We start from the raw sequence: 13,409 nt of genomic DNA, 5'->3' as shown, positions 1-13,409 counted from the left end.
TCCAAACGACTGGACCAGAGCGAGACACTACGCAGGGATCGCAGCGCACCTCTTCCTCCGAATACAGATCATAAAGAGCACCGCAGCCGGACTCGTCCTGGATCTCATTAGACAAATATATATCACACCTTACCTCAAACCTCCAGTGGCTCCCTGTTCAGAAACAATGCAAGTTCAAGCTCCTGACCCATGCACACAGAGCCCTAAACAACTACAGATACACCTACTTGAACCAACGCCTGAACTTCCATCAGCACACCATGTACCTCCCTAAGCTCCACGTCCCTTCACTACCCTCGCCCCTCTACTTAGCAGCGAAGAAATTGGAGGAGCTGCTCTTTCATCTATTCCTAAAGTTCCTGAAGACTTGGCTATACGGCTAGTCAACTTGTCCCTGCCCGCGCCTACTCACAGGTGACAAGCAGCGCTCTACAAATCTACTGCTTGAGTGACCCATGTCAACAGTAGCCAAGAGCAAGTAATTGCAGCAACAAAGCCAGTCTACCAGATCCATCAAAAGAGGCTACAAGACCACGAGGACCGAGAGCAAGAGCTCAAGAGCAGAGGACCAAACCAGAGGGTTTTCAATACCAGTGATCCAAAGGCCCTGGTTCTGAAGGTCACTCTGATGCACCACCAATGTTTTTAAACCAAGACTATCGAACGTAAGGATTTTAAGGCAGTAAAGAGACAAAACAATGGCTGGATACAGGACATCTCAAAACCCTTGGGTGAAAGCATGAGGGATTCTAAGATATCAGTGATTAATCCTAACAGAATCAAAGACCCCCCACGTCAATAGTAGGACAGGCGAGGCTGAATATAATCAACATCTCATCATTAAATACTATTGTCTTATTAAGAAGAGAAATAAACAGTGTTGTTCTGGGCTGTACACGCTTAAGAGTCCAATCTTCAGTGACTTAGGAAATTGCAGGTGCTCTTCAGTTGCCGTTATAAGCTGCAGCAATGAAATGCAGACGTGGCTATCTGAACTGCGAAGGTGCTACCACCACTGATGTGTGGCACGTGCCGGCCTCCGCTGGCACAAAGCAAAGGACTGGCCCATTTGGTATGAAATAACATCAAACAAGCTAGACGATAACCTAATAGCGACAAAGAACATATCAAAGGGGGTGGGAATCACAAGTGCTTGTTACTGGCCTTGCATGACTTGCGGGCTGAAGCCACAACAGAGCTGTCGAGGAGGGTAAGGGATGATAGCCACTTACTGATAGATGCCAGGCTGTCAGTGTGGCGCGTGAATGGACAACACTTTCTCACAACCCTCTACAAATTTACCAATCTGGGGTGACTGAGGTACCAGATAAACATCAGTATGAGGATACAGATTGGCTTTCCCACACTGAATTGTATAAGTGCGGTATTGTAGCATCATCACTCACTGCAGGTGGCTGAAACGATTAAACTACTTCCTGAAAGCCAAATCCTTACCACATTAAATTGAGAGCAACTATTCAAAAACTACTACATCGGACAACATGACAGCTAGAATGCTAATATACCATTCGACCCAGTCAGGGAAGACTATACTGAATTAAACAAAAACAAAAATAGAAACTTTGGAGTGTTGCACCACTGGCCATTACCGTCCATTATTTGCCAACACTCATTTCGCTAACTTCAGCAGAGCTCTGAACATCTCGGCATTATGGAAGCACATGTACTGAAACCATGGCTGGGGAGGTAGGGTCCTTTATCAGATTGTAAGAATGAGGGAGTGGATTCTGCTCCTCTGCAGCTGTAATGCGGTGCAAGGTTGAGAGCATTTGCATATCGCGTAGAGGTCACTCCCACTTCAATGGCAGCGACCTTCGGAACAAAGGAAAGGTCCTGACCTGCCACGCATACAACAAACACTTCCAAGTATTACAATGTTGATCCTGCAAGGGGATGTCTGGGGGGACCCCTTATACCACCTGCAGAGGGCTGCGCTCAGGAGGCGCACTAACAGTGCGCCACCTTTTGAACCCTCCCATGCCCATGACGAGCTCAGCTCATCAGGAGCCACGGTGCTACGGTGCTCATGACGAGCTGAGCTAGTCATGGCCCGTGGAAAGCTCGCATGCTGGGCAAATTCCCCTGCTGTGCTGAGCGTTCCATTAAACGGGCGTGGTCGTGACTAGCTCAGCTCGTCATGCGCACCGGAGCACCATGGCTCCTGATGAGCTGAGCTCGTCATGAGCATTGGGGCCCTGTGCGCGCCAACCCGCACAGCAGGGGAATAGCCCCAGCAGCCAAGGGGTTAAATTGCACACTGAGTGCGCCTACTGAAGGTTTCTTTGACTCAGCGCCCGCGTCTGTAATATGGCGCGGGCTCAGACTCAAATGAATTCGCTCATTTGCACAGGCCACGCTCCTATGCAAATGAGGGAACGCCCTCTGAAGGTAGTGCTGGCGCAATAAGTGCGCCAGCGCAAACTGTATTATAGAAGGGGACACACAAGCATCTGCGCCCCCTTCTATAATACCAAAGTGCCTGGGGGCGGCAAAGAAAGCGCAAATGGCCGTTGCGCCCACGGGGCACCTTATGTAACACGGCCCCGGATGTACTTTTGCTGGAGAAAAGGAAATTTCTGATAAGACGATATGATTGTGGAGCCTGCGTTCTCGTGCAGAAAAGGTGTGACAAAATTGAGCGCTACGATTCGAAGGCACACTGCGCAGGACCCTCGGGCGGAAGCTGGTGAGTGCTGGTGTCAAGGGTCTCATACGGAGCATGTTCACAGTTCTGCTCCACATTCTTTAGATGTTCACGGCCAACCTAAAACACATTCTGAGCTCCAAGTAACTATGAATTTATGCTCTGTCTCCCCGCGGGTGCTTTGCTCAGACCCCTGGCGCGTGCTCTCCCTGGTTTCAGGAAGTGTGCATCTATTAAAAAAACATCTATTTACATGGTCGTTTTCCACTATCGTCTGGTACTGCTAGGCTTCCAGATTTCCCCAGTGCATGTACACTCTTACCAAAAAGTTGCATTGCACTCTTGCCAAGGCTGGCTTCGGTGGAGTTAAGGCCCCATCCTCATTTCTCCTTGACGTGCCTCTCTTCCTGTGGATTGTCATAACACCCATTCCCCAGTGAATGTCAAACATGACAGTACGATGGGTCGAACTGCAGTTCTGAAGTTGTCTTTCTGGAAGAAATGGTTTGACATTCTTTAGAAGACCGAACCGGCAGGAGGAAATTGTTCCTTTAGGGTAAGATAGTTGTTCAAGTTGAATCCAGTAACTTGGCATTTAGTGAAAGGTGGAGTTTGCCATCGTCAAGGTTCATTTTATTAATTGAGCCAGGTCTGTTCAACCTCTTGCGTGTTGCCCTTAGTAAATGACAGGAATGCTGTTTTGGTTGGGTTAAACTTCAGGCAAGCAAGCATCCAGGTCTGTATGATGTGCGAGCACTACTGGTGAATCCTGATGTTATTATCGGTTAGTGAAGCACCAAGCTGCAGCCCCATGACGGGGGAAGGGGGAGGGTGGAAACCTGTCCGATTCCAAAGATGATGGCATCATTTGAGATCTTGATGTGACTTTGGAAACAAACTAGTCGCGGCTGGAAAGGTAGGAGGAGAACCAGTGAAGGACATTGGCAGTGAATTCCATTCACAAATCCAGAGTATATATGAAGGTGGGATGTTCGACTATGTCGAAGGCAGCCGAGAGATGCAGCAATATCAGGGGTCATCTTCATCTGTGGTCAAGAGGGCATCGTCTATAATGTGTAAGGTAGCGGTCTGGGTGATGCAGCGTGACCCAAGCCAGACTAGTAGTTACGTCACTCTGTGATATTCGGCTGCAAACTCCTTGCCCCTGCAACAACAGTGAGAAACCCCAGAAGAAGCAGACACTGATCATTAGTGGCCCTTCCTGTGGACTTCAAAGAGATTATGTAGCATAGCGTGTATTTGTAAAGCGCACGTTCACCCATGGGTATCTTGGCGTTGAATAAGATATGGTGTAACAGACAGTCACCAACAAGAACCGCAGACCGTAATAGGGCGCCCTTGGTCGTCAACATGAATTGCCTGAAAACCAACCTAGTAATGCACTTGCTTGCTCAAAAGTCTTCCTCTGCCACGTTCAGAAGGTCTCGGCCGGTCTGTTCTCATGATGCTGGTCTCTGCCTTCTTTACACAACTCCTCTGCAGTCTCTCTGCTTCTTGATCACAATGTGTGTCTCCTCTACTCTCTCTGTTCCTCCATTTTCCATATACCCCCTCCCAATCATTAAATTGTCCTTCCCAGTATCATCCTGACCCTTCACACCCCTGTTTGGTCTCTCCCCTAATTCTCACTGTCCTCCTGTTCACCACAAACTGTTCTCTAATGGTTAACATCCCAACATTTCCCCTAACTTTCTTCTGTCCTCTCCACTCTGCTATCTTCAGAATCTATGTGATAAACGCAGGTACACCCCCGCGCCTTGGTGCCAAGATGCCTTCAGATCTCAGCGCTTTACCATCTTGACTCATCGTGATCGGATGCGTCCATCGTGCCGTTGTCCACATGTCTCCTTACTGACCTGGTCACCTTTCGTCCCTTCTGATGGGAGGCGCCTACTCTGGAGGGTCTTAGGGCCCACAACTGAAAACATGCCCCAGCCCCCCTCATTCTCTAGTTGACCTCATGTCCCATTTAAACCAGTCTCCTCTCACCAAGACCCCTACGCTCACGTCTACAAACTCTCCCAGCCCCAGTATAGGGAGGTATAGCAGGGCTGTTTGGAAGGCCTCACCCTACTGCATGGCAGAGTGCCATGGCACTGCCCACAGCCTCCATGCCACCAATGGGCATGCGCATGATCCGCTTCTGAGACGCAGCACAGGCGGTCGCGAGGCACAATGCTCCAACCCTTAAAAAAAAACAAAGTTGCTTTCCCATAGTGAAAAGAGTTTGGGGGACTACTGCCCCCTCCCAGGGCCAGATACAGCTCTATGCACATGCCCGCCTTCAGCTGCGCTATGAATAAGGCGATAAGATGCCACCCCCACACACAGTGAAGGCCCCAACTTACCAAGAGTTTGTAGAACGCGTTCTTGCACTCCTCCACCCTAGGGTCGTAAGGCTCCGGGGTCGTAGTTTCATAGTAGCGTCTGTAGTAGCCATCGTCACGCCGAGTCTTGCACAGCTGATCCAGATCCCAAGACCACCTCCCTGACCACTCGTATGGAGTTAGATCACCTGAAACCATAACGATCCCTCCGATGGCCACACCGAAGCTGACGAGATGGAAGAACATGGCGGCCGAGCGCTACAGAGAAGGAAGAAAACACAGGTGACCAACAAGGCTGACAAGGTGGAGGAACAAGGCAGAGCAAAGAGGGCCCCAAAACACAGCTTAGCGCAAATGGGGTCCAGACACACACACGGGCAAAAGGGGTCCAGACACACACACACACACGGGCAAAAGGGGTCCAGACCCACACACACGGGCAAAAGGGGCCCAGACACACACACGGGTAAAAGTGGCCCAGACACACACACAGGGAAAAGGGGCCCAGACACACACACACAGGGAAAAGGGGCCCAGACACACACACACACACACACACACACACACACACACACACACGGGCAAAAGGGGCCCAGACACACACACACGGGCAAAAGGGGCCAGATACACACACACACACACGGGCAAAAGGGGCCCAGTCACACACACACACACACAGGTAAAAGTGGCCCAGACACACACGGGTAAAAGTGGCCCAGACACACACACGGGTAAAAGGGGCCCAGACACACACACACACACACACACACACAAGGGCAAAAGGGGCCCAGACACACACACACACACACACAGGTAAAAAGGGCCCAGACACACACACACACACGGGTAAAAGGGGCCCAGGCACACACCAGAGGGCACAAAGGGCCCAGGCACACACCCCGAGGGCACCAGGGGCCCAGGCACACACCCAGAGGGCACCAGGGGCCCAGACACACACCCGAGGGCACCAGGGGCCTAGACACAAACGCACAAGGGCAACTGGGGGCCCAGACACACACCCCGAGGGCACCAGGGGCCTAGACACAAACGCACAAGGGCAACTGGGGGCCCAGACACACAAAAGGGTAAATGGGGGCCCAGACGCACACCCCAGGGCGCCAGGGGCCCAGACGCACACCCCAGGGCACCAGGGGCCCAGACGCACACCCCAGGGCGCCAGGGGCCCAGACGCACACCCCAGGGCGCCAGGGGCCCAGACGCACACCCCAGGGCGCCAGGGGCCCAGACGCACACCCCAGGGCGCCAGGGGCCTAGACACAAACGCACAAGGGCAACTGGGGGCCCAGACACACACCCCGAGGGCACCAGGGGCCTAGACACAAACGCACAAGGGCAACTGGGGGCCCAGACACACACCCCGAGGGCACCAGGGGCCTAGACACAAACGCACAAGGGCAACTGGGGGCCCAGACACACAAAAGGGTAAATGGGGGCCCAGACGCACACCCCAGGGCGCCAGGGGCCCAGACGCACACCCCAGGGCACCAGGGGCCCAGACGCACACCCCAGAGCGCCAGGGGCCCAGACGCACACCCCAGGGCGCCAGGGGCCCAGACGCACACCCCAGGGCGCCAGGGGCCCAGACGCACACCCCAGGGCGCCAGGGGCCCAGACGCACACCCCAGGGCGCCAGGGGCCCAGACGCCACCCGAGGGCGCCAGGGGCCCAGACGCACACCCGAGGGCGCCAGGGGCCCAGACGCACACCCGAGGGCGCCAGGGGCCCAGACGCACACCCGAGGGCAAAAGGGGCCCAGACGCACACCCGAGGGCAAAAGGGGCCCAGACGCACACCCGAGGGCAAAAGGGGCCCAGACGCACACCCGAGGGCAAAAGGGGCCCAGACGCACACCCGAGGGCAAAAGGGGCCCAGACGCACACCCGAGGGCAAAAGGGGCCCAGACTCACACCCGAGGGCAAAAGGGGCCCAGACTCACACCCGAGGGCAAAAGGGGCCCAGACTCACACCCGAGGGCAAAAGGGGCCCAGATTCACACCCGAGGGCAAAAGGGGCCCAGACTCACACCCGAGGGCAAAAGGGGCCCAGACTCACACCAGAGGAGCACAGACACTAGAGGGCAAAAGTGGCACAGAAACACATTAGAGGGCAATTGGACTCAGTCACACTCCAGAGGTGGACAGGCCCACACCAGAAATAACACACAGGCACAAAAGAGAGTCATAAATATGCAGAGGGCAAAAGGGGCACAGAAACAGGCCAGAGGTCTAATGGGCCAAAGACACCCACCAGGTGGGCATACACAACCAGAGAGCTAAACAAGCACAGGCACTTCGAAGGGCAAGGGGGCACAGAAACATACCAGAGGGCAAAAGAGGCAGAGAAATACACCACTGAATGAAGGAGGCAGTGAAAGACGCCATTAGTCAAATAAGGTGGTTAATGTTGTCAGAGGGAAACGAAAGATGGCCGAGGGCTTAGGAAGAAACCACAGCAGGTGAAAGGAGCAAGCAGTGAAGGCAGACACTTACCGATAAGCAGCTGGGGCGTCTCTCACTGAGTACAGCTACTGCTCCGGTGACAATAAACTGAAGGGGAAACAGAATAAATGTGAGAAACAAACAAGTGGAATTCAGAGCAAGATTTGTTATACTACACAGATCTCAAAGAAGGAGGAGGAGGTACAGCAGCAATTCACCTGTGCAGTGGGAGGGAGGTTGATATAACTGAAGCTGCTCCTCAGCAGGTGCAGGGGCCATCCAGACATCCCTGGGCTGCTAGTCAGCAGGCACAGGAGCCACCCAGATACCCCTAGGCTGCTTCTCGGCAGGCGCAGGGGTATTCCAGACATCCCTGGGCTGCTCCTCAGCAGGCACAGGAGCCACCCAGATACCCCTAGGCTGCTTCTCGGCAGGCGCAGGGGTCATCCAGACAACCCTAGGCTGCTCCTCAGCAGGCACATGAGACACCAAGACACCCCATGGCTGCTCCTCAGCAGGCACAGGAGCCACAAGACACCCCTAGGCACCTCCTAAGCAGGCAGAGAGGCCAACTAGACACCCCTAGGCTGCTCCTCAGCAGGCGCCGGAGCCACCAGACACCTCTAGGCTGCTCCTCAGCAGGTACAGACACCCCTAGGTTGCTCCTCAGCAGGCACAGACACCCCTAGGCTGCGCCTCAGCAGGCACAGGAGCCACCCAGACACCCCTAGGCTGCTCCTCAGCAGGCACAGGAGCCACCCAGACACCCCGACACCCCTAGGCTGAGCCTCATCTGCTGTACTTCGATTTAATAAGATTAATCCAGAGGAGGGCCAAGCAGTAGAGGGGAAAGACTGTAGTGTGGCCCACCGTCCCCTCACAGCGCAGGACTACATTCTCTCCCATCACTCACCAGGGACAAACACTAGCCATGAAGATTACAGGGGCACTTTGACCAGAAAGCAGGACAACTGGACACTTCTTGTTAAATGGATTATAATACCTTTAGTGGTGAAGTAAAGGGGCTTCACATAGATAGGTCAGTCACCCCAAGAAGTGCACAGCAGAGATGCAAAACCGAAGCAGATGATCGGGTGTATTGAGGAGTGAAGCTGTGTGCCTCACCCGGGGCTCAGCTTCCGCGCTCACGAGTGGCCAGACTGATGGATGAATGTACAGAGGGGACCGGATGTAGGTTTAATGCTAAGAATGTTGTCAGGATCTAGCCCAACGCGCCTGCCCAAAAAACTACATCATCCGACTGTCCTGGGCGCGGAACTACATTACCCAGAATTCCCGGCGGGGATTCTGGGATATCTTTGGGCCAACCAGGAAATCCGGTGTCAGTGATTCTTCCTGGGTTCGGAGGCGGCGGCTGCTCCTTGGATCGGCGCTATTCCAGAGGTTCCTGCTTGACCGGTATTTACGGAAGCCGTATGTTCTGTTCCTTTGCTAGCGCGTTACGTGATGTTTTGACATTGTGTGGATTTCCGATTTAGAAATCAGAGAGACGGTTGAGGTTTGGATTTTCGCCTCGCGGCTGTGAGGAAACATTTGGGATTTTGAGCGCTTCGCTCTATTGATTAAAGGCTTAACGGATTGCGAGCGTTTTGGTGTAACAAAGAACCTGCAAGTGGCGGAGTGCAGGAGGGGATTGTAGGACCTCCGCACTGCCGTCACGAACCCATGTTCTAGGGTTCATTTATACTTTAATTTTGTGGCAAAGCAAATACCAAAGCGGAGTGTGGTAGTGAAGGAACTACGCACTGCCGTGTTTAGTTTCACATCAAGGGTACAGTTAACTCTGAACATATAACTTGTGGAATAAATACCAAAGCGGAGTGCGGTAGTAAATGAACTACACACTGCCGTGTTTGGGTATTCTTGAGAGTGCAAGGAAATAAGAGACAAATCAGTGTGAATTATCGTTTATCATTTAAGTACAGGAAGTGCCCTTTCCTTGTATTCTGGAACCATTTACAATCTCCTTTTGTTACCTCAGTGGGGTATGTTTAAGTCAGCTTTTAAGGCTTTTACTCTTTACAACCAGGCTTGGTGGTAATACCTTTCTCTTGTATTGATCAGGAAGGAAGACGGGAGATACAGCAAAAGGGTGGTGTAGAGTCAATCGTTTACAGGTGAATACATTGGGGGTATGGTGTTAGTAAGAACTAATGAGAGTAGGATTAAGTAATGTATTAACCTATGTATTTTTGTCTTCCAGTTTCTTTATCCCTGCTGCCCCTTCCTTCTTCTCTTTATTCTTTCTGGGTTTTTTCCCCTTTTGGGGTTTTTTCCCTCGCCGTATCATCTGAGCACCCTGTGTTTATACTTCAGGGTGTTCGGTCGGTCCGGAGGTGGAGCATTGTTGCTGCACGTGGATCCTGCGGAGTGCAAAACCTTACAAATGTCATTTGGAAAGTCTCTGCCTCAGTAAAGTACGACGACTCTTTGAAGAAAGTGCATAAGAAGTAAAGACCGGAGGTCAATATTTTAGATATTGTGGATAAGAGCATAACCTGGCGGGGAGTTCCACAGGTCTGTGTGTGGCCAGAGGCATGCACAAGTGCTTGCAGTGATTAACAACACTACTCGTGGCATGTCCACGTGGCCTAACGCTGCTAACTCCTCAAGTAGTCATCATGTGGCTGAACTAGACAGATAAGGAAAATGTAGGCTATCCTGACCAGGCAGTTTATCGCTCAATGTACAATTATGGGGCAGAGGGGGGGTGGAATGCTTTTTTTTTTTTTTTTTTTTTTTTTTTAAGAGGAAGCTGTTCAAGAGCTGGGCTCATCTCCCAAGAACGACTAAGTGAATCAAGGAGCTGAAGTGAATGAAATATTTTTCATGATTACTTAAGCAGGATTTGTCAACTTAATGTATGCAATTTAAATATATGTAATACCAACATTTTTATTTCAATATTTAGGTGCTATAAGCTAAGCTTATATCACTTTAAGCTGACAGGTGTACTCTTTATATACAGGAAAAGTGGAAATCTATAGGACTGTGATGTAGCACAGCCTAAATCACACAGTGCTCAGGGCGTTTTAATGGGCAAAACAGAATTTCATTCAGGAGATTGTATGTCAGACACTGGGTGGCATGTGCCAAGCTGAAACCTCTTTGGAAATTTGACAGAGGATTCTGTATCATCCAAAACACCAAGCTATTGCTGACATGGGAAACAGTAGCTAAATTGTATTCTTAGATGTCCTGAAGAAGGCTATGTGAATAAAAACATACAGCCATGGGTGTAACAAAGGCCCCCGCCACCCTTCCGGTGCGGATTGCCCTCTCAGCACTGCCCTCTGGCCGGAGAGCTTCTGATTGAGCCTGGAGGGAGCCTTCCACGTACCTAGCAGGGAACCCCCCTCAAGTTTCGTTCCGCTCATGCCTACAGCCGAAACATGTTGCAATCTCTTCTAACGTGGAAATGATGGAGAAGCAGATAAACAATCACATCATTATGGACTGAGGAACCATTATGTTTGGAGAGAACTCGAATAGTAACACAAGCTTGCTTGCTACAGACTATTATCTCTGAGTAGTTACCAGCATGTAAAGTTCATGTTGGTTGTAGGTGTGATGACGTTATTGTGGCTGATGAGAGCACTTCCTTTTAAGGAAAAAAATTACCTCTCGTGGAAGTATACTATTGATGTGTTCATTTAAACAAATGATCTGAAAAAACAGATTTTAGTATTGAGTAAACCTGACCTCTGCAGTTAGATTCCAAAATTATTGATAATACTCATTGGCTGAAATGCAAACTTGATCCTGAATCAAGTGTTCGCTCCAGCTCTACGCAGGGATGAATCAACTGAATCTGTGGATGGATGTACCACCAACACGCAGTATCCATGGCAAGAACCACAACTGTAGTAGAAACAGAGAGGAAACTAGTCCATCAAATCATAGTCACAAGGGCAGCTCTCCAAGAGCTTGATTTGGGGTTCACTCCAGCCCCACTACAAGCCCAGGTCACAACACTACCACCTGCACACCGGGTCAGGAGGTGGCTACTCAGCAGGATGAAGAGCTCTGGCTGCCCCTGGCCAGAGATTCCCTGGCCAAGGGATGTTTCAGTGGACTCTATAAGTACCTCTAACTGTCGCATGAAAGGACAGAACATAACTCACCGAAACGCCGGTCCAGAAGCAGGAGCCGCTCCAGTACATGCTCGTTCTTGCCGGGAAGCAGATCAGCACACCCATGGACACACACACAAGGCCGATCATGATCAGTACTGCCTGTTGGCACAAGAAAAGGTCAGTAACTATATTCAGACTCCTACAAAACTTTAGAATGGGCACCAAATTGTACTAGAAAGGACTCCTTTTACTTCAACCCAATTTTCCTGCTCTAAACATTTTCTTGGCTTCGCTGTCCTCATTACACCTACAAACATATGTCCTGTGTCATTCAACACGTGGCCCCAAATATCCTCTTTCAAAACAAACCCACGTGTCACAGCTTCGGAGGTGCACACACCCAAGAGTTTCCTCCCTTAAACACACCAGCATCTCTCTGAATAGCTTCTGTGGAGATGACAGTGTATACAAAAGGACTTCTTGATTCCTGCAAATGCACACAGCACTGCTCACCACCATCACTTACTGCATACATGAAGACCTTCTACCACACCTCGGATACTAAACGAGGTGGTCACCGCCTCTCACTTATCTGAATTCACAAACAACTAAGCAAAGTCTCAGGCCCGGTTCTCAGTATATGTGTTAGGAGCGACTGAAATGGTCATTTAAAATTAAAGAAGGGAATGCGCTCAGTGCCCGACTGTTTCTACCCATTTTAAGTACTTGATGTTGGAAGGATCCCCTGACCTGAATTTCTAGGGAACAAAAAACTCCCAAGGGGAGCAACTGGATTGTCTTGCCCGCCATGGTCCGATCAGCCTGGGTGGTTGATGCTGGTCCTCTGGGGGTCTAAGAAGCCCAAATCCTTTCAAGTCCCAATGTTTCAGAGACTGCAGGAGAAGTTCAGCTGTACCCGGCTAGGGCTCCCAGGCTCTGCGGGAGACTGCACTTAGGGGCCAGCACTCACTCCAACAGAGACCACCAGAAGGGTCCAGAGCAGGTCCAGTTGTAACTGGTCCTTTTAGATGAAGGACTCCTGCAGATTGGGATGTTCCTGTAGCCACAAGAGATCCCACAACTTTGTTCTAGTTACAAGTGGGAGAAGGAGTAGCCCGGTCGGTCTCAAACAGCAGGTTCAGTTCTTGTTCTTTTCTTCTGCAGGACCAGAAAGGTTTCTCTGGACCTGGTGTTGATGTCCAAGTTTGTACAGTTCAGTAGCCGGTGGGGTTCACTCCTGGAGACTCCTTAGTCAATGGGGAAAAAAGTGCAAGACGACAAACCCCTCCCAGGGCCTAATCCTGCTTACATACACCCCCCCCCCACATAACTGAGTCCCTTTCACCTTTTAATGACTCCACTGACAACGTGATTTGGTGCCTTAAAAGGTCGCAGTTTATCCAAAACATAACATGGTTGTACATTTCGCAAATCATCAGGTCATTACTAAACCTCCAGGTTATTGCATACTTTTCATGGTCTTTGTACATTCATCGTCGTTGTTCGCTCACAGACCATATATTTTGCGGGGTGCCCCTTCTGCTGAGCCTTTGTGTCTGCAGTTCCAGGCTTCACTTTGCTACCAAATTTTGTGGGCATCCGTCAGGACCTGCCCGGGCTGCAAGTGCCGTTCCGCTTGCCCTGGACCCTTTGTTGGTCACTCACCTGCTCCTCAGGGCCCCTGCAGTGTGGCATCCCAAAGACCCTCCTGTGTGAGCATTACATCTACTCTGCCTGTGGCTGCGACCCGATATTTAGCCCCCTCAGCACCCCTGCCATGAAGCATCCTAAGCACCATCAACTCTGCCTTTGTGCCGTCATGATCTCCCTCAGTGCCCCT

General features: G+C 51.1%; 1 protein-coding gene across 8 annotated transcripts in view; it reads right to left on the bottom strand.

Moving 5' to 3' along the window:
• Nucleotides 1-13,409, bottom strand: part of LOC147736573 (transmembrane protein 176B-like) — a 322,222-nt gene that overhangs the window by 8,296 nt on the left and 300,517 nt on the right. For all 8 annotated transcript variants that reach the window (XM_086953312.1, XM_086953313.1, XM_086953309.1 and 5 more), the window contains 3 exons: nt 11,618-11,728; nt 7,524-7,580; nt 5,035-5,271 (listed from right to left, as the gene is read on the bottom strand). In XM_086953312.1, the coding sequence (XP_086809438.1) occupies nt 5,035-5,271; nt 7,524-7,580; nt 11,618-11,728 (405 nt within the window). The remainder of the gene's footprint in view (nt 1-5,034; nt 5,272-7,523; nt 7,581-11,617; nt 11,729-13,409) is intronic.

The sequence above is a fragment of the Lissotriton vulgaris genome, chromosome 1_2 (genome assembly GCF_964263255.1).
Source record: "Lissotriton vulgaris chromosome 1_2, aLisVul1.2, whole genome shotgun sequence".
In the NCBI taxonomy this organism is placed as follows: domain Eukaryota; kingdom Metazoa; phylum Chordata; class Amphibia; order Caudata; family Salamandridae; genus Lissotriton; species Lissotriton vulgaris.
This window is presented reverse-complemented; position numbering and strand designations above follow the sequence as displayed.